This window comes from Labrus mixtus, chromosome 4 (genome assembly GCF_963584025.1).
Source record: "Labrus mixtus chromosome 4, fLabMix1.1, whole genome shotgun sequence".
In the NCBI taxonomy this organism is placed as follows: domain Eukaryota; kingdom Metazoa; phylum Chordata; class Actinopteri; order Labriformes; family Labridae; genus Labrus; species Labrus mixtus.
Window position 1 is genome coordinate 12,003,730 of NC_083615.1, and position 24,564 is coordinate 12,028,293.

Sequence of the window (24,564 nt, forward strand, 5' to 3'; positions counted from 1 at the left end):
GCCCAGTCTTCTTATCTCAGACTGTCAGTCCAACAACTCTTAAAAACAACACACACACACACAAAGGTGTTCAACCTCAAGCCTCCAACGCATGATGAGGTTGTCATATGAACAGTCCAGTTTATAAATAAAGCTTGATTCAATCACACAGTTGTGAAAATGCAACTCTCAAACTTTGCCCAAAGGATCACATAAAATAACAACATAGGAGAATTCATACTGCCCTCCTTATGAAATGATGGTCTTCATAATTTATGTGAAAATGGTGTCATGATGGTCCAAGTGAGGGAGCTTAATTAAAGGGCCATTAAATAAATCACTTCAATTGGTCCCCCCCCCCACTATATTAACCCGCTTTCTCAATTTTACAATATCATACATCTAATCATAAACAAATTGCACGTTTTTTTTTTTGTTTTTTTTTAAGCTAAAGATTTATATTATTATTATGAGTTGAAACTTTTCATCAGTCAACACTTCTAGCAGTTGTTCAGGACAAGATTAGCACGAGGATAAATCATCCAGCTTTGTCCCAAAATCAACACAACCCTAAGGTTTGTCACAGGAGCATTACATATCTCTTCTAAACCTATAACAGGACACACACTCAAAATTGCTGGACAGTTTTTAGTTCTTTGGAGCTTAAAGGGGCTTTTTTTTTAAATTTTGCCTCACCTACAATAAAAAAATTAACTTTACATGTAACTATTCTAATAATCTTTAACCAACAAAGCAAATCATTTCAAAAGGACATGACACCAATGTCCACAGTTGGCAATAAAAATGTACTTTCAACATAAAAAATTGTTAAAGAGTTAAAACTAATGCTTTTATCAACTTTTTGAATTCTTCAAATAGTTTTCAGGACTCAAACAGTGACTAGTTATTAAAATACATTAAAAAGCATCATGTAAATTTTTGAATATTCAATTTCTGATCACGTGGAATAAAAAGCATCAAATTCCTCAATTGACAGGAAACGGAAGTAAACATGCCTGGCATTTTTGTGAGATTTTTTAAAAATATATAATGAATTAATTATTTGAAAATTTGGCCGATTGGCTTATTGATTTGTTACAGAAATAAAAAATGAACATTTCTCCAATATCTACATATGAAGGATTATTTTTTAAGCCCTTTTCAGACTGCAGTTTCAAGGCGCGATAGTTACATCCCTTAGGTTGTTTCGGCTTCAATATGAATGTCGAGGAGGCATAATATTGGGCCGATGAAGTGATCCCCCCTCTGTGCTGTCTTTGGAGGTAATAACAGAGTTGTTACAAGGGTGAGACAGGATCAGCAGAGCCAGCCGGGGAGCGCAGCGCTGTGTGTGTGTGTGTGTGTGCATGTCATGACAGTTCCAGTGCGCTTCAGCAACTTCGTAAGGCAAAGTGAATTCATACACTTGGACACCAATATAACAATGTTGAGGAATCAATATGAAGGTATAAAGACGTAATGACGGCTGAGTTAAGTCACTGCACTGTTGCGGCAACGCAGTCTGAACAGGGCTACAGATTTTGTTTCAACCACCATAAGATGAAAGTCAATGAAACTGTCACCTAGGTGTCATCACTGTCATTCAAATTATTTATTTTATTAACGGATTCATATCAAAGTTAAATATATACTGCCATCTAAAAAGAGTTTATTATTGTGTGGCTGCCACATGTGTCACTTGTGAATTCCCCCTGACAGAAGCAGCTGTTTGTTGTGGAGGGAGACATCAGCTGTGGGTAAAGGCTAGAACAAATTGAGGGGGACAAGTGGAACAAACCTGAGTGTTTATTTGTTGCTGTATGCTCGCCATGCTCTAAATTAGACATCAGCGCTGTTTCTTGTCACAAGCAGAATCCAAATGTGTTGTGGGCAAAGGAGATGCTTAAATTCGATTTACTCGCTCTAGCGTGATTTAAATGAGCCTCTTGGCTCGCCCCGGACAGATTGACAGCGTTGTCTTTACCGCCGCTTTGTTTTATTTTTGGCTGTTTACTCTGCCTCTCTGCTGTCATCTCACACGACGACTTTAAAGGAGCCTGCCTCGATCTTCCAAGATGCGGAGACAATAAGCATCCTTTTATGTTCTAAGTGCTTTATATGACAAATATGAAAAGGGATTCAAGAGAGAGCTGACACGTTATCTGTCGCCCTGTTCCTCAGCTGCAAAGAGCTGAAGTCAAACCTGCAATCTTACAACATGATAAACTGTACAAGGCTGAGCAGAGAGGTAGAGCCCTCTCGTTCAGGGTCTTGTTAGGTCAAAGTCATTAAATGCAACTTAATGTACAAACAAGAGACATTTCTGTTGAATAAACGTTGAATTCACTGTTTGAATGCATTATTGTGTGGCCCCGGAATTTAATAGCACATAACTCATGGAGAGAAAGCACCAAGTGGCAACCTCTGGTGTTAACTGAAGACAATGCTAAAATGCAAACAGCTGCAGTTCATCATAGAGTGTCCACTTAAGTCTGGCTCCAAAAGCCAAAGAATCCCCTTTAGGTCTCGTGTTTAAATGCCCATTTTTACAAAAGCTGAATGGGGGTGGATTTATTTTTGCAACTCATCTGTATTGATTATATGAAGGCAAAGTTATGCAGAAATGTACAAATTTGGGGCAGTCTAAGTTGACTGACAGGTGCAGAGTTAGCTTGTCAAGAGCTTTTAGGCTCCGCCTCTTGCCTGTCCCTGTATTGATCGAAAGGGAGTTGGAGGCTGCATTTCCAATATGGCGATGGCCATCATTGGGCTTCAAGCGCTTCTTCTGAACGAGACTCGGCGTTGATGTTTAATACAGTCACTAGATATCACAAAAGAGCTGGAGAAAAGCTCAAACCTGTAGCCAGTGTGTTTTTAACATTAGTGTATGTGTTTGGTCAAAAAGACCATACGTGTAGTTTTGAGCTTCAGAGATGTTGGATATTGTTTTGTCCTAGTTTTTTTTCTTAGCTCAGCTAATCAGCATCATCATCATCATCATCATCTACTAGCTTAATTTCCTGCATATTGACAGCAAACTTCAAGTCTACCATGTTTGATATAATTTATTCATTTTAAATGGCTTTAGCTCAAAAAGGCCAAAAAAAAACCTCCTGAACTGAAAAACATTTTGAAGCACTAACTCAAATCCTCAGTGATTGCTTTAGTTGAGGTCAATGAAAAACAAATTATTGTAGCAGGACTTGCACAAATAAGTTATAAAAACATGAATTATCACAAAGAATTGCTGTGATTTGCAGTGGATTTTGCTCTTCACAACTTTTAGAGTCAAGAAAAGATAAAGTTCAGTCATAAGAATTGTCACTGAAGTGTTAATAAATCCCATATTGCTTGTGTATCTGTTGTTTCAGTCTCACGTGAGTCCTCAGCTGCGATGGCAGATCTCGCAGCATTCAAGACAAAACTCCAGACACTCGGTCGGCTCACAGCAGGAGTCGAACAACACCGAGTGGCAGTGTGCGTTGCAGTTGAGCTCTTCCACGGGCGCCTCCTGCATGGCCGAACAGCAGCGGGCGCAGGCGTGGCAGCAGGAGGAGCAGAGGCTGTGAAGACAGGTGGAGCAGGCCTCCAACAGACCCAGGAGCAGCACGGAGCATTGACAGTGCAGGCACGCCAAAAGCAAGTGTAAACAGGAGTCTGTGAAGGGGAGAAAAAAAAAAAATGGAAGTTATCTTTCCAAGAAATATCATATCTGAGTTCACAGAGAAGCTGCAGTTTGTTCTAAAAGCCTGTCAGACACCTTCAACAGCGGGGACTAATGATAATATTAACCCTAAATTAATCTCTTGCATGTTTGTTTGTGGTGCCAACTAGAACTTAAAAGAGACACAAGTCTGCTGCAGTGATCAAGTGTGATTGTGTTTACTTAATCACAGAGCTTCGTTCAGTCCTCGGGGGAAAATCAAAAAGGCCACCGAGGCTGCCGGTGATGAACAACAACGAGGAAGGAGCTGTCACAAGATAATTGCTCCCTTAACCAAATTAGGTGCAGTTGAAATTGCATATATTAACCTCACTGGTGTGTTGCGGTGCATCTTTCGCGAGCTCGACCGCTGCATTATTACTCGGCTCCCGTTATTCTTCCTCACGGGGAGCAGAGAGAGAGTGAGCTCATGCAAATAGAGCTGTTTTATCCTGTTTACTCCAGGAAGTAAATGAAAAGGAGGTGGCAGAATTCCCTGGGGAGTGGGGTTCAGCGTTTTCCTGCTTAGCGTCTCCAATTATACACCCCCCGCACATAACTTATGCTAATGTCTCTATATGTGTTCAGATGAAAAAGGAGCCTTATGTGTGGCCGCTGTATTGATTTAAAGCACAACTTCATAGAGATAGCAACATGAACACAATGATAAACAAGGAGTGGCCCGCTGCACGCTTTGATAAAACTGGATGAAAGTGCAGTTTGGAAGTCTTCAAGGGAAACTTTTTAACGCTCCAGCTCTCTAAAAGAAAAAAAGATAGATTGCCTTTGTTTGTAACAGTAAAGTCCTTTGAATGTAAGCGTTCCCCAGTCTTCATGATAAATCTAGCTCAGTGTAACTTATTGTTCAACAGGGCTTGATGAAAATGTTACTGAATTGAATACAATGTCTCAGTTTTCAGCGAAAAAAAAAGTCTTACATCTATAAATTTGAACTCAGAATACATGAAACCGAAGCCAGGTTGGTTCATTTTTAATTCACTGAATTAGAGACATTACTGGATGATCCCTGTTGAACAAACGTGGAGGAATGATGCACATTCTGTATTTTATGTTTACGTGTTGTCAAGCAGCCAATGAACCTTATAAGCTATTTTTGGTTTCAAAAATAATTGGTTGCTAATGATAGAATATCGTTAAGTACTTCGTAAAGTACCAATACTGAAATTCAGTGTTTCCCTGAACTGCACCAGATGCCGACTGGCTAACTTATGTAGCAAGCAGTCCGATTGAAACTTCAGCTTTGCCCAAGAAACAGAAAAAAACGTTTGTTATTTGTCGGTAGACATTTGTAAGACAATGAAAATAAAAACTGCTGCTGGATTCATGTTAATGTTTGCATAGGGAACCCTGTGTGAGTGAAGTGCTGCTACTGTAAGGGAGAAACTTAACCTGACGAATAATTAACAAACTGTTATTTCTCTTTTCTCTTTATCTCGTTTTCTTTTCTGTTTTTGGTAAAAAAAAAATAAAAAAAATTGCACCTAAGAGGTAAAGAGGTAGAAAACTTGAAAACAACAGTCGGACTAGCCCCCAAAAATCTTGATAATTAAGCCTTCAAACGTTTCAAAATCAACCTGTTTGAGAACCGTCATGAACTTTTTTTTATACATTTGCTATGATATAGGTCTTAGATCCTGTGGGTCTGGTCCTGTTGGAACAGTGTGTTGAATGAGACTGATGGTTGTGCTCACCAGCAGCAGGTGTAGCAGTACGTTGATGTGATCCAGCCACACTGCTCCTGCTCCTCTTGCTCCTCTTGCTCGTCCTGCTGCTGCTGCTGCTGTGCACCGACAGGCTGGATCCCTGCAGACGACTCACTGCGGGTAAGACAGGGGTGGGTCTGTGGTCTGGAACTGTGAGACCGCATTGTGGGCAGGTGGGCTTCTTACACTCTGCTGCCTCCTGTGAGGCCTCTGCTGATGGGGCTGCAGCTGACAGAGGCTGGGCTGAGCGGGGTGAAAAAACAGACAAATCCAGTGAAGACTACATGGTCAGAAAAGAACAGAAACACACGTGACATGGTATGAAGAAAAGTCAAGCTGGACTCAATCTGTGATTTAGTATCCATCTTATTCACTGTATTTAGACAAGTGGTTCTCAACTGGTGGGTCGGGACCCAAAAGTGGGTCTCGGAGCCGTTTTCAGTGGGTGACTGGAAAGACTGGAAAAAAAAAAGTGTAAAAAAAAAAAGTCGATGAAGCGCTCTTAAAACCTGCTGGGTTTTGTTCCCTCACATGTTTCAGACCATCTGAGGTCCAAACTGGTCTGTTTTTCATTCAATTAATCTGATTGGTCGAAGAAATATCAGAAATTTGGGTCACGAATTTGAGAAACTCAGATTTAGAGAGTACATTCGAAAAAAACAAAGTTTACCAATGAATTCAAATAGCTTACACATAAAAACCCATTAAATACATAAAACCCATAAAAGGCACACTGCACAATCCACAACACATAAAGCTGGTAAAACAATATGAAAATACATTAATTGAGATAATGGAGAGACAAAAAAAAAGAGGAAAGACTGAGCTTACATATACACATGACAGGGACACAACACAAAGCACATTGGAGGGAAAGGATTTTATTTTCTATTTATGTTCTGGTAAAATTTGAGCATTAAAATGATCAAGCACAAGAAGGTGAATCAGAAAACGCCCCATGGCCTGCAGACCATCATGTCTTTTTTTTTTTTTACATAATTTGTTGGATCGTGATTTTCTTTACGCACTAAAGCAGATCGGACTTGAATATCCCCTTTGAGTGCCTTGTATGTTTAAACCCTTTTTCTGAGGTTTGCAGGTTGTTTCTTGTTATTGCGACTTATTACAATAAGTCACAATTGATTTTAAAACATATATTTGGATTAATGTCAGTGCTGTGTCACTGTCATACTTCTGCGCACACACTGTGCCCTCTCTCTAACTCTGATTCATTTAACAATCCTCGTCTAGTCACAGCATTGACTTTCTGTTGTTGTATTGTTCTCTGTTGGGGTCTCAGGGTTTCCACTTACTGCTGATGAGGTCAGCAGGGATGGTATTTCCTCTGCTAACAGGGTCACGTGCTGGAAGGATTTCCTCTTTGGATTTTAAAGACGCACTGCCTTGAGACAAAAAATAAATTAAAGAAAAAAATTAAAAGACTGCCGGGGTTAGCAAGAAATATATTATGACTGATTCCTCACTGACAACATATATAAATAAATTCTAATGAGGAATGATACCTTATTTTTACTCTTAACATTATTAATACCTTATTCTTAATATTTGTATTTATGTCACATAGGAAACAATATAAATTAAGCAAACTAAATAGATAACATTTAGTATGTTACACTATCTCAAAGTGTTTTAACTCCTAATTTAAAAAAGCTGTTAAAGGGCTCTCACTTCTTTGACACATAATGTTATTGCTTTTTAGGGTTTACAACCCTGACAAGTGGAATATTTCTTGAAACCTTTTGATTCTAACGGGATACAAACTGTAAATCATATAGATAATAATAAGCAGCAACTGAAAAAAGTTGAGGAAAAATGTTTCAAAATATTAGGACAAAATAAGACTCTTATTGCCGGTCAGATCATTGGTACTTGCCTTTAGTCGGGCTGTTGAGCCCCTCCGTTCCGTCCGCAGGTAAATGGTCTCCTGGTAACATGTCTGATACTCATGACTGCTCACAATCTAAATTTCACTTTCTGATCGGTTCAGGTTGTCCATCCTCCTGCTCCTCTTCGCACACAGAGGTCAGGAAACCTCCAACAACACCCAGCATGTCGGCCTGAGTCACCGCTCAGGAGACCGTGAGCTGTACTGTGTGGGTGTGTGTGTGTGGGTGTATTTATTGTTGTTCAGAGGCTTAACAACACTCCCCTTCCTAGCAGCAGATCCCTGAGTATTCCCTCTAAACATGCTGATCACAGGAGAGCAGGGACGTCGAGGCCTGGGTGAGTGACTTTAAGATTTCTCTGTTCTGCTTTTAGTCACCTAACACAACGAAGACACATGCCCCACAAGTGTGTTAGCTGAACACTGCATGTATGCAAGCTCCCCTTCCTTCTTATTGACTAACACAGACACACACACCCGCACACGCACACAAACACGCACACACACACACACACACACACACACACACACATACACAAACACACAGACTCCTACAAAATGTTCAAGTTGTCTCATAGTCGGAATGCAAACACGTGAAAAAAAATTCTCTCCATATTTATGTAATCTGGAAGGATGGGTGTGTCATAGCAGCAATGGTATTTAAATTACAATACAAAGGACAAGAAGAAGAAAAGATATAGGATATAGGAAGGAGGTTTATGAAACATAAAAACAAGCTACTTACAGGTCAAACTGAGCAAAACAGCAACAACCAACAAAACCCAACCAAACATTATATGTACCTAAAAGAAGATGAACTTTATTAATGCCCGAAGGGAAATTCTGTTTTTCCCTCTGTTATTGGACATGCTGCATACACACAGACTAGCAACATACATACAGATGGCCTAGCAGTTAGGCCACGCCCCATGTAAGAGGGTATAGTCCTCCAAGCGGGCGGCCAGGGTTCAAGTCCGGTCTGTGGCTTCTTTACTTCATGTCATTTCCCGCTCTCTTTTCCCAGTGTCCTATCAAATAAAGGCAAAAAAAACAATACACATACATGCCCAAACAGGATCCTCTATGGACTCATGGAGAGATTTCAGTGTGAAGAGCTGCACACAGAAGAGCGCCCCAGCAGTTGGGGGTTTGGTGCCTTGCTCAAAGAAACCTCAGCCGTGCTCTGAAGGTGAACTGGCAGCTGAACTAGTCCCAAGCTCCAAACTTTGTCCATCGTTTTGGGATTTGAGGTGGTGTCTCACCGGTTCCTAAGTCCTTACAGACTGAACAACTCCTGGTACTCAAATTCAGTATCGTTGTTAAAAAATATATATATTTATTTGGCATGATATAAAAAATCAAGGTCCACTTACTTTCCTAAAACAAAATCGTATTTTCGTTAAGCATAAAATGTGTTTTAACCCTTCTGTTTCTTGTTACGTACATAAAATCAAGCCCCAAAACTCAATATAGCCGTTAATAATAAGTGTGAAATGTCTATCTCCGAGTATTCAAATATTGTTGTTCTCCCAGATGCAGGTGTTATGAACAGATTGGACATCTCAGTGACGGCGTCATCATTACACGTTGATGAAGAAGATGAGCAGAGAGCAGCCCTTTCTGAGCGGCTGTTGACTAAGTGCTGTCAAAAGTGCTGCGTTGAAAAAGCATGTTGACTTACCCGCCTCCCAGCGACTATATGGCACATCAAAGCAACACATAAGTGACGCTGTTGAAGTTGTCGAGAACCATGCTAACTTTCAGTCAGTGAACGCAGCGCGGAGAGGCAATCAGAAGAAAATGTCATCTAATGGGCTGACAGCGAATCAAAGGAAAGCCCTGAGCGGGAACAGCAAACTTCAAGCAAAGTCGTTATCAGCCCCGACAATTACTGACATTAGTCAAAACAGGGAGCTGCGAGGCTTTTGTTCTGTTTCTGATTGTGAAGTGTGCAGGAACAGCGTCACTTCACTGAGAGAAAGAGACCAAATGATGCACTCTGGACTATTTATCCATGAATTTTGATTTAAACACTTTTACAGGAGAGACCTGCTTTTATTCATCATCGAGACACAAACACGGTTTATAATCCATCCATTATAAACACAGCTTATCTCCTTCAGGGTACAGTAAATTAAAATTGTAATTTAATTCAGCCTTTATTTAACCAGGAAAAGTCTCATTGAGCTTCAGAACCTCTTTTACAAGAGCGTCCTGATTCCAAGACAGGCAGCGCCACAATTCACTGAGTTTCAGACATAAAACACTGAACAATAATAAACATTAATAAAAGGAATCACAAAATAAATAAATCATAAATCATAAAACAAGGCGATCAAAAAGGAGCAATATGAGTCAGTTTTAAAAAAATCTACAGTCGGATATGCCTGCCTCCAGATCATGAAGAAGACCTTTTAAAATAATCCAAGGAAAACAGATCCCAAAGATTTAGAGTATCCTGCAACCGATTCCAAGAAGACGGAGCAGCATACGTGAACGCCCTTTTTCCCAATTCAGTACGGGCTTTAGGGAAAGTCAAAAGGTTTAAATCATCAGCGTTAGCAGTAGCCTTTGACTCGTGCAAACCAGCATACGTGTTTCTGTCACCATAAATGTACCACTCATGACTTCACTCCTACTCACGCACACACTACTTAATAAATAGTTAAATGTTGAAGCGATGCTGTAAATGCATTCTGTATTTATTTGAATTGATTTGTATGTCTTATCAAATGCAGCTTGATTAGTTTGTAATTGACTTTTAGTTACGCCAAATTTAAAAATGTAATTCCTTCCTTTGTTCTTTATTTAGTCACTCGCAGAAGTATGAACATGACAACATGAGAGTAAAGCCAGATAAAGTGATTTTTATTTTTATTTTTGTGTAAAATGTCCAAACAATCGACATAAACCGTGACATGGCATCATGTGGTGAAACTTGAATCTGTATACGGGTGGTTCAACAGTGCATGTCATTTAAATAAAGAGTTTTAAATACATTTACCTCAAAGCCGTTACTCACAGGTATATCAATGATAAACTCATCAGCATTCACTGACGAACAACACAGAACATGTCATTTTGTAACACCAGACACAATAAGCAGCATAAAGACAGAGTTGTGGTTTGTTCATAGTTTCTATTGTAAATACTCCAAATATTATCAAAGTGTAATGTTTGGAACACGGCTGATTGTTTCAGGAACAAAGCGCTGAATTAAAGAGTTGTGTTACACACGGAGAAACAGGAAGAGACACAGGAAGAGACACAGGGGACACGATGCATCTTACAAGAGGTTTTCATCTATGAGGATAACAAACAGGAGCCACAGCACAAACTGTACAGGTTTTTATTTTTTTAAATAACATAAAAAAGATCTCTCTCTTCGCAGTGACGCAGCATTCACATTCAGATTGTGTTTTTTTTTCTTTTAGCTCTGACGATGAACACACGAAACATAAACTTTTTACTCCCCTCATGTAGCAAATATTCTGTGACTCACTCACTTTGGACATGATGATTTATCATTTCCACAAAAAGATGTTTTTTTTTTATGGGTCGACAAAGTATTATTTCCCCCTTGATTAAAAGAAAACAAGTTATTTTTGTTGTTTTTGCTTTAGTTTGATTCCTTTCTTGAATTCTTTAATGTCCTTTCTCCTTCATAATTATTTAAAGTGTGGCATCTGCACAAATGTTAAAGATTTAGCAGATCAAAATCATTTTTCACTTCAGTTTCTGAATGATCTGAAGCTAAGGTGGAGTACTGCAAAGATAACAAACACCAATCAGTTTCCATGAGCATGAATAAATACGCCCTGCAGGAAGTTATTTTGTATTTTGGTTGATTTTGTCCGATTCTTTACACTCAAGTTCTAATGCTCAATGTTGGGCTACTTCCCAGATTGTGAACAAAGGGCGTCTTTCGTCTTTGCAGCTGATTGTTTCAGATGAGAAGCGTTTATTTAGTCATTCAAGGTCGAACAAATCGTCTTCATGTTCGACCTCGTCCTGCAGACTTCCTGGTTTAACCGATTCTTGGTCAATCAGATTCAGCCTCTCATCTTTAAGGAAAAGCGACCTGCAAGGTGAAAACAAAAAAAGACAAATTGGATCTTTGATTGCAGCATTTATTCAGTTGTTTTAATGGTTATTGGAGTTCAAATTGAACAAAACGTACTGCTTGATACGGTGCCTGTTCATTACTTTGTTCTCCAGGATCAGCCTTTTGGAGTTTCTGCCGACACACTCCCTGAAACCTGGCAGAGACGCCTCAGACAACGCCGTCTACAAAGAGGATCAATCAGAAATCCATCAATGAACTAGAAAAAGATTGAAGTCAGGAAGCTAAAGCTGCAGATGCTTTTAGACACGGACTCTTAATGACTCATCTTCTCACCTTCAAGCCGACATTCAGAACAGTCCCAAAATCCAGGCTGGAGGACACGTGTTTCATCAGAGATGGACTCCTGCAGGATGACACAGGTAACACACAACATCACCGTCTGTCTAATTCAAAGCAAACAAACCAATACCTTTTAACAACAATAGTTTGAGGCGAGGTCAGTCAGTTGATGACAAATGATTCAGCTTCATGAGTAGTCATGAAACAGCCTGAAGGGATTTAAGATTGCAGTCGCTTCCCTGCAGATGCCATCAGGAGGTTTTTTTATGTGTTCCTACATTTTGCATATTTTGTATTTTTTTTTTCTTCCTGGTGACATCATGGGTGTCAAATACCTTCCAGATACTTCAAAAGGATATTTTTCTGCTTCTGTAGCTTGATTTATACATATATATATATATATATATATATAAAAAAAATAAAAAGAAAAAAAGAGAAAAAGAAAAAGGGGGTTCAATTTGACAGGAAATTGAGACATCCGATATATTTAATGTTTTAATTTATGTACATCGAGAGCACAGCTCACCAAAGTCAAATCCTGTGTGTGTGTGTGTGTGTGTGTGTGTGTGTGTGTGTAAGCATACATGGACAATAAAGCTGATTCTGATTGTGAAATTAAGTATTTCTTTTAATTCTTTATAATTTGTTAAATATTTCAAAACACTCAGATTTCTTCTCATTGCTTTTTGATCCCTGTTCAAACCCAGAAGAGGCCGATGTTGAAACCTTGAATTTTTACTTCAGTCCTGCTCGTCTGTGAAATTTGTTGTTTTCCATGGTTTAGAAAATGATCTAAAGTGAAATCTTTGCAGATACCCTGATGTGAGCTCAGAGGAAAACAAACCACTGTACCCTGTGATCTTCTGAGACCTCCTCCTCTGGTACTCCACCTCGTCCACCGTCCACACGGCGCCTTTCACGTTCTCCACGCGCACAAAACACTTGTGCAGGCTCAGGTTGTGTCTCACAGCGTTCTGATGCAGAGAAACATCAGAGTGAAGGGGATCATTACCCGATACATGCTGCATAAATCAGGTATGACACACACTCCGGGATCAGAGAGGTAATTATCTTTCGGGTGCGTTACCTTCCATGTGGCAGCGTTTCGTCGGAAGTAAGCAAACGTCCGTGTGAACCAGTTGTATATCTCGTTGAGTGTTAGCTGCATGTCTGATGTCTCCATGATCGCCTGGAGATGGAGAGGGAATAAAAAGTGAAGAACATAAAAGGATCAATTTAAAGCCCCGACTGTTTCACTCCTGATGGAAGGCAGGACGAGAAAGTCTTCTTCTTCAATAAATTGTCATAGAAATCTTTTTTTTAATTATGACACATAATACATTTTAAATTTGATAAATTTGATGTTAAAAATAACAGACAGAGAATTTAAACTATGAAATAATTCCAGATTTGTCAGATTATTTGCCCAAAATATATAGAGACTAAAAAACTGACAAATATTAAAGAGAACGTACATTCATGAAATATTTATTTTTAAAGTGAAAAAAAAGGATCAAAATGATTTACTTTGATCAAATCAGTTACCAACTCATTTCAGTGTTACTTCTAAAGAGTGGAAATGTGATTCAAATAGATCATGATCACATGACCGTTAACATGAACAGAAAAATAAAGTAAGTTAAAATCAGACGAAAGTCCTCAAAACAGAGATACAATCATACATCTATTTATTCATTATTTTTTATTATTTTATTATTTATTTAATTTACTATTTTTGTAACAGATGATTTGGTTGAAGTCATTTTTAAGGTAAAAATGATCACATTTTCTGATTTCAGACACTAAAACGTTTTAATGTTCTTGTTATCGTTTCCTTTAAGACATTAAACTGAATATCTTTGGGGGTGTAGACACAAAGAGACATTTGAGGATGTCTTCTCTGGATGAGGGAAACACCGTAGTGATCAACTTTATTCAAAATGTTCTGACCTTTCATGAGGCAAACATCTTATCAATCAATCAAATATATTGAAGACATGTTAACTGATAACATGGCCTTTGTACAAGGAGAAAAAGTAAAAAAGACAAAATTACAAAACAGTAACGCACTGTGGCTAAAATCTGTATTTTAAGTTTCTTATGTAAGTTACTTTGACAATGTTTGAAATGAGGCAGATACAGAAGCTCTTCTAACTCACTGTACCTGTCTTATCAGGGTTGCATATGTGAATGGTGGTCTGATGTCCGTGTTCTTGTACAGCTCATATTCATTTTCTGAAACAAGACAAAACACAGGAAGTCTAAACTGGAGGAGAAAAATGTGAATTAACAAATCCTATCAGAGACTAGTTTACCTGAAGACATTAAATAGAGCAGAGAGTGATGACGACGTCTTATGGCCCCCGCACATGAAGTCTGAGTGGGAAAGTCTTCCTCACACTCGAGGGAGGGAGTGCTGACTGGGCCACGAGGTCGGGGAGAAACCTGAGCTGAGTCTGACGGGCTCAGCGAGGACGGGTCGTCGGTGACAGAGACCGAACCGAGCTGAGAGCGAGACAAGCGAGACGATTTTAAGTTAACAAAAGAAACAAGTGGAATGACAAAGACCAGACAGAGAGACAAAACAGAGAGGGGGAGTGTAACAGAGCGATTTGATTCGCCTATTCAGAGGTGATCCCACTAATATCCCCAGAAGAAGGAGGTCAATTATTGTTAATTATAGGGTGAAATTGTTTGGTGAGTGTTGTGATTATGGTGAAATATTTGCGAGATTATCAAATGATTAGTTTCCACGTTATCAGAGCATGTCTGCTGTCTGAAAGCGCAAAAAGGCAACAAGGACATCTGGTGCCAACAGCTGGATGCCAAAAGGAAAAGGGAAGCGCTCAGGACTCACATCGTGCAGCGAGTCACACAAAGAAAGGAAGATCACCACAAAGAAAAAGTCTCTTTAAAGAAATGCATTTGAGATCAGATTTGACCCAACGTCTCAGTGCAGAGTCTACGATTACCTCACCTTTATCTCTACCATTATAATATCCCATGTTTTATTATTTCTTGAGAACAAAAGCACGACATATTTTTGCACTTTTAACATTTCTCCAAGGGGGGGGGATCACAGACTGGCAGTGTCTCCATCAGTTCTTAAGAAGATAAGATTGCATTTTCACTTTCCACCACCTCATAATTTGAGCTCTCCTCACATCTGCAAACATGAAGTTCAGTTTACGGATCACTCACTCTGACGTTGTTCCCCACACAGCTTATCACTGAACACTATCACACCTGTAGATCACACGGGTCAGCGGCCGTATCAGATTGAGGTGACTGCAGTCTTGCGGGCGCAGAGATGGACTGGGTTCCTAAAGACGGCAGGTGAAGGTGAGCCATCATCGCGCCCAGGCGATCCCGTTCTTTGACGAGCTTGTTGGAGGAGATGAATAGAAGGAGAAGTCATCAGAGTCAAAGGCGTTTCATCACCCAAACAGTGAACACACAGATCTCAAATGGAGCACTGTGAACCAAACAAATAAAGCTAAGAACAATTTCCTTCTGGCAGATATCCGGAGAAAGGCTGCATGAATATTAACCATACAGAAGAAGGACTTCAAACTATGTATCATACATTTAAAACCTGTGCAAAGCAAACTTCACAGCAGCAGTTCTGACTATTTCAACATCTTCAGAGCACTTGTACCTGGAGCTCAAGTTGCTGAACCACCTGCATCTGGACTCTGCACTGTGCTGTACTCCTGTCATCCAGAGCGTGCTCACTGCCCAAATGCCTAAACACACACACACACACACACACACACACACACACACACACACACACACACACAGTAAAGACAGAATAACAGCAAACTCAAAAAGTGACTTTCATTTCGGTAATTCTGTTGGACTTTTCTTCCATCTGCTTGAATTCACTGGGTGAATATTTGAGTCCTATGAAGGTAAAGAATATAATGGAAACTTCATTTAAACCACTCCAGCAGAAATAAGTGTAAGTGATTGTTGGCAGACTGAAGATGAATAAATTAATGAATAAATGAATGAGCAATTTGGAAAGTTCTAAGGATGTTTTATTGACTTGTTTGTTTGTTTGTTTATTTTTTTTTTTTTTCTAATAAAATTCTTCTTATCATCAATCCAGACTGACTGAGATGTTAGCCCAAGTGTATGCCTCTCATGCCAAACTGAGAAGTTACAGAGAAAAGCTTCAGGTTTACTAAAATATAAATCTCCTGCAGTGTTGAAAGAAAGTTTTTAGGATACAATTTGGTCTAAAAGGGATAGAATGATGATCTACTTTCTTCATCATAGTTTTCACAGCTGCTGACAGAGGGCAGTAGATGGGCGTGGCATACACGGTGTGTCTCTGCTTAATGCATTTAGAATGGTTTATCATCAGTTACATTTAATATAAAGTAGACTCTGACTTTCAATTCCTTACATTTTTTTTCCCGCCAAATGGTTAGTTTAGTTCAGAGCTGTCATTTTAAGGGACAGAGAGGACAAGACATTATGGAGTAGAACTGACCTGATGAACTGGCTGAGGTTTTCACAAACACACTCACATCCGGGCCAACTGCACACACCATGAGTGTAGAGAGCGTGTGTGGCGCTGTGATCAGCTTTAACAGCACTAGAAAAGGATGAAGAGAAAAAATATGAAAGGTAGTGCACGATTTAAAACACAGCGCATCAAGACAACAGGAATAAAACAGATACAAGTGTGTGTTTTTTATAGGTGGCAGAAAATGACAGAGTGAGGTGGAAGGGAGCACTGTAAAAACAATAAAAAGAGAAGTATTTACTTTTGATTCGGGACATGTGAGTCTGTAAACTTTTTCTTCAGCTGGCATCACACAAAGCAAACAAACAAAACAAAATATATCGTCCCGAGGGGAATTAACAGTGAAGTCTCGCTGCAAAAGCAAACACCGCCCTGCACTCAACTCGAGAGAAAGGAAAACGTCTAAAGATGAAAAGTCTTTGATGTTGACAAAAAGCCAGTATCAGCTCAGCGTTCACATTAAGCGCACAAACAGACGTATCGTACCACTCTGCCCCGCCAGGAGGAGAAGTCTGCTGCTGGTGTGCCTTCACTTTCACCGGGACTTTGGTCGACGTGATGTTGTTAGCAGAAGAGTCCTGATTGACCTTTGTTGGAGTGTTTTCTTCAGTTATTTCGTTTGTGAGCTCTTTCCATATCTGCATCATCTCCGCAGGACTGAAACTGACTATGACATCAAAAACACACACAGCACATAGGACAGTTGGAGTGCTTCGTTTTATATGTTAATCAAGCAAACAGAAAATGAATAGAGGCCTTTTAACTACATCACAGACGGCGTTCCAATGCAAGGGGCTGAGTCACATTTTTCTAGAACTATGATTATCTTCATAGCGAGCTTTTTTTGTTGTTGAAGTTAACTTTTGCTTTTTATGTTTGTGCACTTTTTTTTTTTTTTTTTTTTTTTAGTCATGTCCTAATGTTTCTGTACTCTCTGTAAATCAGGAATACTTATCACAGCTACTATCAGAGACAGATGGACTTTTTTTTACTTTCAGATTTCACTTTCATCATCGTTTCTTTTGTGTTAAGTTCATTTCTATAAATGAATCTAAAGACCTTACAGTAGGTCCAGTCTGTATTTATGTCCCTTTACAAAAACATATCATAAGGACCCTACTGTTAATTGAATCTTTCTTTTGCAAACATGCTCTGAATTGTAGTAACTTTCAAAAATGACTGCACCAAAGATGTGGGAGAAACACAGGGGAAAAAAAGTGTAAAATGGAGTGACCTGTAGAGAGGGCAGGGGAGGACAGGACTGGTCTCTGCACCTGCATGAGCTGCTGCTGCTGCTGCTGCTGCTGGAGCTGGAGGAGCTGCTGGAACACGAGCTGCTGTGCAGGAAGCTGCAGGATGGAGAGAGAAGTCAAGACATTTTATAGAAAAGTGAGATATTGATGTGCGCTCACTCTCCTTTCTTAGTCGTCTTGGTTTGTTCTCTCTGACTAGATTATTTTATTACATTTGATTGATGTGACTATTCAGTGTTTTTTCCACAACTAAATTAGATAAATACCAATTTGAGTGCAAAAACAGTCAAACAAATTCAGAAGAAATCTTCACACAAAGAAGATGAGGAATAACGCCTTGGAATCCCCAGGAAGGAAATGGAAAACATTGCTAGGGAGAAGAAAGTCTGGGTTGACTCCTTGAACCCGTTGCCATCACAACCCTACCCCAGATAAGCAGAAAACAATAGATGGAGGGGTTGGTGGACGGGAGAAGAATAACTGACCTCTTTGACCTTCTTGCCGGGCTGATGCTGAAGCAGCTGCAGGTGAATCTGTTGCTGTTGCTTCTTATAAAACTCCTTCAGATGTTGCTAGAAAAAGTGTAATGAATGGTTATACCATAAAACAATTTACATTAAAAACTTTGCTCTTAAAATTCAAAGTAGGAAATTCAAAAAGGTTTCAGCATCCCCTAGACATTCTATAACACCAATGTTGAAATTTCAAATAAGTTCCTTTGAGGTTCGTGATACATATTTGCTATAATCTGAAGTTAAAAGTTGATGGGCAAGAATGTGAAGAATTCGGTATAAAACAAAATTGTGGAGAAAAAAGGCTGTAAAAGCTAAAATTGGGTTGAATGTTATAATATCTAAAGACCTAAAGACAATTTCAACCAAAATCTTAAAAAGTGGATCTGGAGGAAATTACAAACCCTGCCTTTAAGCTAGTCGGTGTTCGGTTAAGATAATCAAAGACGCTGGGTTGCACATCTCAATGCGTAGCTCTATAAAATTGTGTCTCTGTGAGCTAGCTCGTTTAAGTAGATTATTAGTTAACCCGTGCTTGTCCATTAACTTGCTTCACCAAGAAGACTATCGGTTGTCCATCTTATGTTTAGTTTATGTTATGTTATTATTCTTATCTGCAAGAACCATGTGCCAAAAAACTATTTCACACAAGGAGGAGAGATGCTAATTACTAGCATGACAACTATTGCTAATGCCAAAGGTTTAAACTTTGTCTGATATTGTACTTATTCAAAGAACTAAAAGATGAATGCTAAGCAGCTGATCTTTCAACTTGGATAGTTTGCATGCAACTTGCACTTCTTTGCAAAGTTACTTAACCAATTTGAGTTACAGCTTTATGCTACCAGGTAAAGAAACACACTCATGATTAAATTCAACATTGTATTTTATTTATTTCACTGGTAAAATTGGTTTTGGTGTAATACTTTATGAAAGAAACATGCTAACTTTATTTGGCATAGGTAATAGTCCCATTAATCAGAGTGCAGTTTATCATTATAAATAATCATTTTAGTGATAATTACCTGTTGGAGCATGAGAGCTTGTTGTTTGTGTTGGATCAGAGCCTGCAGCTGGTTGGGTGACAGGAGCTGCTGAGGAGCCATCATCGCCAGAAACACCTTGAAGAAGAGGAGGAAGGGAAACAAAATGATAAAAGGCCAGAGTCTGCAGAGCAAAGAAAGCAGGACGAGCCAATGAGACTGAAGGCAAGTTTCAAGTGTTTAACAGCAACAACTGTAGAAATGAGAAATCTTTCAAATCCAATTACAAAACAGTGCCGTCAACCCCTTGTGAACACCATCATGCTGGATTGTGTCATTGGTCCTAAATGAGATGGGCGATAGGCTGACCAGTTAATTAGCAACACAATTACATGCTTGTTGTGTCTCCTAATAGAAGTGTATGGATATTAATAAAGGCAAACACTCACAGAATAATAACCGATGGCTGAGTGACAAATATCAGAGTGATTGTCTCGTTCTGAAGACAAACGGAGGAAACTACGATTGCCATGACTACATTAAGATACAACAAAAGCCAGTGAACATGTTGTATTACAAACAATGCTAGAACAAATTATAATACGAGAAGGAGAAGAAAAACTAGTGGGCTGATGCAAGAAAATGGACAAATATACTTTTTTTATAATTAATGCCTTTTGTCAAATCTAAAATATCATATTTTCTATATCATTTCAATTGCTGTGATATTAAGTTTTTATAGGTAATTTTGACCAAATTAAAAAAACAAAATGAAGTAAACTCAAATAATCTTATAAACTCTACCTTTATAATCTAAACCATGAGAAAACACATTTTTGTATTGTAGTTTATTCCATAGACAATCAATCTTTTGTGTTTTTTTAAAGTCACAATTAACATTAAAATATTTATTGGCCCAACTCCACCTCGACCGATCTACTTTGTATACATACTAATAGACAAAACACTTTTTGGAGATATGCAATAAACTGTGATGACCATTCAAAATATATATTTTTCTGTTTGTCAAGGCACAAACCTGTTTTTTTAAAGGTGCTACATAAATAAACTTATAATTATTATTATTATATATCTACTAAACACTTAGACTCTGTACACATCATTTGAGAAGGAAGGCAGCTCCACTCTGAATATTACTTTAAAGAAGGCACTGATATGCAGCTGGTTTCATTTTCATGCTTTTCACATCACTCGCTCATCGTTCATGATGTGTGGATTAGATGCTGCATTAAAAAAAAAAAATCCATTACAGACGTGTGTCCTTTTCTTTTGTCAGGAGAGAAGGCTTCTTTTCCTAGTGCGTAGCCTTACTTTTTTCTTTTTCATTTTCAAAGTTTGATGGTTAAAAAAACATCCATATAACATGCCCTTAATAAAGATTTCAAAGAATCACACTCTGATGACAGCAGCTTTATGTCATTGTCACTGTCCACATTCATTTTGTTTTTTGATGAATCCTGAAAGAAAGATAATTTTCAAACATTCAACTCACAGTTGCAGACGATAGACGAGCCTTTATTATGAACTAAAAGTGAATTTATGAGGTAAAGAAAAAGAAAAATGGACAAAACGGACAAAAAACCTTGTTGAGCAGAAGTTTATCATCTTGGTTTTTTCATTGATCCACCAGATAAAGACTCCCAGAGACGGAAACGTAACAAACAAGAATTAAATTACATTGACTCATGCCTATTTGCCGTTCTCTTGCATGTGTTTGACCGAGGTCGCTGGACCATTTTTCCTCCCTGCCTAGTCTGACAAACTAATAGTGAAGGACAAACAGAGTTCTGTGTGTCAACTCCCAGCTCACATCAGATCTCATATAAAATCACTGTCAACAGAGCTACAGGCTCCGGGTTTGGAGTCCTGTCTGAGGACGTCCAATATGGAATCATTGTGCTGTATTTCCCTTGGCATCTGTTTGCGACCTCATACCGCCTCTATTTCACATTTATGAAGGGGAAGAGAAGAGGAAATAAGAGGGAGGTTGAAGATGAAAATACCTGTTTATGGTGGAGACTCTGCCAGTGTTCAGCACTCACTCCGCTGCAGGAGTCCCCATTAGCTGCTTTTTCTCCTGCACCGTTGTCTGTGTGACTGAGGAGGCTGCTGGCCGGGGTCTGACGGGCTGCAGCGGGACTGAGAGGAGACTCAGGCATCCCGGCTCAAGTCCTTAAAAGCAAACAGTCAACACTAAATGAGCTGTGAGGTTTAAACACTGTAGAGACAACTCAGCAAAGTTACTGAATTACATCTGTGTGGCCGTTAGAAAACAAGTCAAGGAAGAAAACTCATCTAATCTTTTTTAAAAATGCAAAAGATGACAAGCATGCTCATTGAAATGCAAAGATGAAAACAATACTGAAAAAAGCATCTTTCCACAATGCAAGACTTTAAATCCAACAACTACACACGTGCAATTTACAACTGAGATTTTATACATCATGTGTTTCCATGTTACATTTCAATAATTTGATGTTTGTAAAAAAAACATAGAGATTATAGCATTATTATTTTAATTTTAAAGCATTATCTACATCACACATAACATTGGATGGAGGAGATTTTAAATCAAGGTTCCTACATGCTCTCGAGATTTTGACATGTAATTGACAATTTGACATATACTGTAAAGCGTACTTTTATATTTTCAGATTATCAAACTAGTTTTATCTGAGATGGAATATTGTCCGTCCATTTATTTGTGGCCTCTTACTGACACGGTGTGAATATTCAGGGAAGCTTGTAAGAACCTTTAAAAGCCAACTTTTTTGTTCCTGCACAGCATGAAGTAGCTAAGAGGTACAAATAAAAAGGTCCTATTTATACACGAGAGCTATAATATGAAGAGAAATACCTTAACATTATCACACAAAGGAGTTTAATGTAAGTAGTAACATCCAAACACAAAGAGGAATAGGACGATGTTTGCAGAAAGACCTCTTTGAATCCTTTATATGTGTCAGAATCGTTAACGTACCTTTTAGATGAAGAGTCGAATTCAGAGCAGTCAGGCAGAGTTGATGTCTCCAAGTCAGGCAGTTTGGAGTGAGGATGGGAGAGAGCTGATGGAGTTGTGAGTCTACCTGAGTGGGAGGAGTCACAGTGTCACTCAGTGGGTTAGGCTGTGAATAAATCAAGGTGTAAAAAAAAACAGTAAATACATGTCATCAAATCAGTTTTATTTGAATTCTAGCAGTGTTTACATTGTTTTTTTACTCCACATTTATAGTCAGCATTCATATATGTTGCATGCCATTGGTATGAAAGTATAATGTGTGTTGCTGATAACATAAAGAGAAAACATGATGCTGTGCTTTCCAGTCGTCTATTTTAGGCACGAGACCTTCTTTGCAGGCATTACTTTTCTTTGTTGATATTCATAGACATACACGATCCAATCCAAAAAGAAACCATTAAAAAACATAATGCCTGGAAACAAGCATCATTTATTGTCTTTCATGGTTAAGTGAGAAAGACAAGCGACTTTATTTAGATATGCGCTAAGTTTTGAACAACAAAAAAAAGAGCTCTGCAGCTACACAACTGTCAAGCTGTTATCAAAGAGCTATTTACAGTAGTGTCTGCACTTTTATTTGAAGAGCATATCACTACATCTGTTCAAAAACAAATAAAAGTGTTTTAATTTGGGCTGTTTATAAATGCAGTGCACCCCAGAGTGCAGCTTGTCAAACTAAACCTGACATGATACCGACGCAGTAAAACTTTGAATAGGACCATTTCTGCACAGTCACCTCTACAAAGTTTGTCTTACTCTACTCCTTTCTTTTCTACTTTGGAGCATGCCACCTGCACATCTTATTTAACCTTTATCTTACCAGAAAGTCCCTTGAGATAAATAAAAAAAATCTCTTTTACAAAGGAGACCTGCATGGCAAACAGCACACCAGTAACAGTTTAGAGTAAAAATATAGATGAATACACAAGACAGGAACACTTAAATCAAGCACAAAGGGAAAAAAATAGATCTGCCTCAAGTACAGCAATTACATTTCTCAGTGACATGGTGACTTTCAAATGATTTAAATGTAGTCATACCTTCATATAGTTCCTGTTATGAAAGCTCTAAATGGTAAAATATGCTTTACAGACATCACCTATTATAATGAAGCAGGTTCTTTGTAACCAAAGGCCAAGCTGCCAAACTGTTGGAATATCAAGGTCAGACCAAATAACGCTTTCTTTGATACTTTTGCAGACACAAACTCTTGAAAGTCTCCCTTGTCGAAGGATGAGCGGATTACATGGCATGTAGCTATGATACAAACTGATAATGAAAGCAAATGCAAATTAAACATGATGCTTTTTTCAACATTGAAATGCTGTGCAATATGTGATGTATTTCTATAAATTTTAAAAAATGAGCAGGGAAACAAAACAAAAAAAATTCTCTCCACAAAACAATTCTTAAAGAAGCTTAAACTGAGCTGTTGTTACCAAGGTAACTTTCTGCCACCTACTGGATCAGTATGTATTTGCCCTCATGTGTTCATTGGAAGGTTAGTTACATATTGTGTTATTCATAAACAGCAAAATCCTTCCCATACAGTCTCCCTAGTTTATTGTTTTGTTGAGGGTCTTGACAGTTCAGGGGTGTATTTAAAAGTAGAATCTGTAAGGTGAAGGATTAATCTGCTCGTTGACGACAGGAGGCAAACACCAGCAGCCAGGAAGCACGAAGGCTTGCACTGGTGGAGTCATGAACCTGCTGTCATATGACTCTTCCATTCCTGTGAGAACCGGGTCGTTCATCTCCCGACGGAGCAGGGGTCCTGAGGTCACGGTTTCACTGTCATGCCCTCTCACAGCTGTAGCCTTACTATTTGAGTCTGTTAGTCTAAGCCTGGCAGGTTGTACCCAGCCCACATTGGCAGTCCAAGGCTGATAGTGTGAATGGGTCCAGTCCCAGTAACACATCTGATACCTCCCTGGATCCTGCAGAGGGCATTGTGGCTCCTCCCAACCGGAAGATCTGCTCAAGTAGAACTGCCTAAGGTAGGTCTCCATCCAAACCAGACACCTCGCTGCTCTGTCACCTGGCTCCCTCTCCTTCTCCCACCTCCCTCTGGCCTTCTTGTACACCCCGAAGTTCCCCCGTTGGAAGTCTCTCAGGTGAGCTTGGTTGATGCCCCAGTAATGGCCCCGACCGTCCTCGCAGCGGCTCACCTTGACAAAGCAGTCGTTCACAGACAAGTTGTGCCGCACGCTGTTCCTCCAGCCCGGACCCCGGCTTCTCAGGTAGGGAAACTGCTCCTCCATGGTTCTGTAGATAGACGCCAGGTTGAGTTTCTGAGAAGGGGAGGACAAGATGACTTTTGTAATCAACGCAAGGTAGGACAGTGCTGGCTTAGAGAGAAGGTGAGTATCCTCAGAGGAGTTGTGTGGACAAATGGGGGGGTTGCTCTCAACAGCCTCTGCCACTTTTGAGGCCATTTCTTCTCCACTCACTTCACCGCGCCTGTCTTCTGTCTTCATTACATTTGATAAATCACATCCTGCTTGTTCTTCCTCCATGTATAA

General features: G+C 39.2%; 2 protein-coding genes across 2 annotated transcripts; both read right to left on the reverse strand.

Annotated features, from left to right (window-relative positions):
- Window positions 1-520: 520 nt before the first annotated feature.
- LOC132972788 (myoD family inhibitor domain-containing protein-like) lies at window positions 521-7,523 on the reverse strand. Its single transcript, XM_061035874.1, has 4 exons — window positions 7,297-7,523; window positions 6,720-6,805; window positions 5,395-5,649; window positions 521-3,636 (listed from the first exon to the last, which is right to left on the reverse strand). Exons 1-4 carry the CDS (start codon window positions 7,359-7,361, stop codon window positions 3,365-3,367), a joined length of 678 nt encoding a protein of 225 aa, XP_060891857.1. The 5' UTR covers window positions 7,362-7,523; the 3' UTR covers window positions 521-3,364.
- Window positions 7,524-10,078: 2,555 nt separating this feature from the next.
- LOC132972795 (forkhead box protein P2-like) lies at window positions 10,079-22,120 on the reverse strand. Its single transcript, XM_061035886.1, has 16 exons — window positions 22,004-22,120; window positions 21,027-21,195; window positions 19,045-19,140; window positions 17,993-18,079; window positions 17,489-17,603; window positions 16,741-16,921; window positions 16,219-16,323; window positions 15,376-15,463; window positions 14,964-15,101; window positions 14,033-14,222; window positions 13,882-13,952; window positions 12,805-12,906; window positions 12,570-12,691; window positions 11,712-11,781; window positions 11,493-11,599; window positions 10,079-11,393 (listed from the first exon to the last, which is right to left on the reverse strand). Exons 2-16 carry the CDS (start codon window positions 21,180-21,182, stop codon window positions 11,282-11,284), a joined length of 1,740 nt encoding a protein of 579 aa, XP_060891869.1. The 5' UTR covers window positions 21,183-21,195; window positions 22,004-22,120; the 3' UTR covers window positions 10,079-11,281.
- Between the last annotated feature and the right edge of the window lie 2,444 nt (window positions 22,121-24,564).

Bases quoted from the DNA above. Each gene is read 5' to 3' on its own strand.
- LOC132972788 (XM_061035874.1), bottom strand. From the start codon at position 7,361: ATGTTACCAGGAGACCATTTACCTGCGGACGGAACGGAGGGGCTCAAC. The intron at 6,806-7,296 runs GTACCAATGATC...GTCTCAAGGCAG, and splicing joins AACAGCCCGACTAAAGGCAA to TGCGTCTTTAAAATCCAAAG. The intron at 5,650-6,719 runs GTAAGTGGAAAC...CACCCCGCTCAG, and splicing joins CCCTGCTGACCTCATCAGCA to CCCAGCCTCTGTCAGCTGCA.
- LOC132972795 (XM_061035886.1), bottom strand. From the start codon at position 21,182: ATGCCTGAGTCTCCTCTCAGTCCCGCTGCAGCCCGTCAGACCCCGGCC. The intron at 14,223-14,963 runs GTGTGATAGTGT...TCTCGCTCTCAG, and splicing joins CTGACCCGTGTGATCTACAG to CTCGGTTCGGTCTCTGTCAC. The intron at 13,953-14,032 runs GTAAACTAGTCT...GTCTTGTTTCAG, and splicing joins GCTCTATTTAATGTCTTCAG to AAAATGAATATGAGCTGTAC.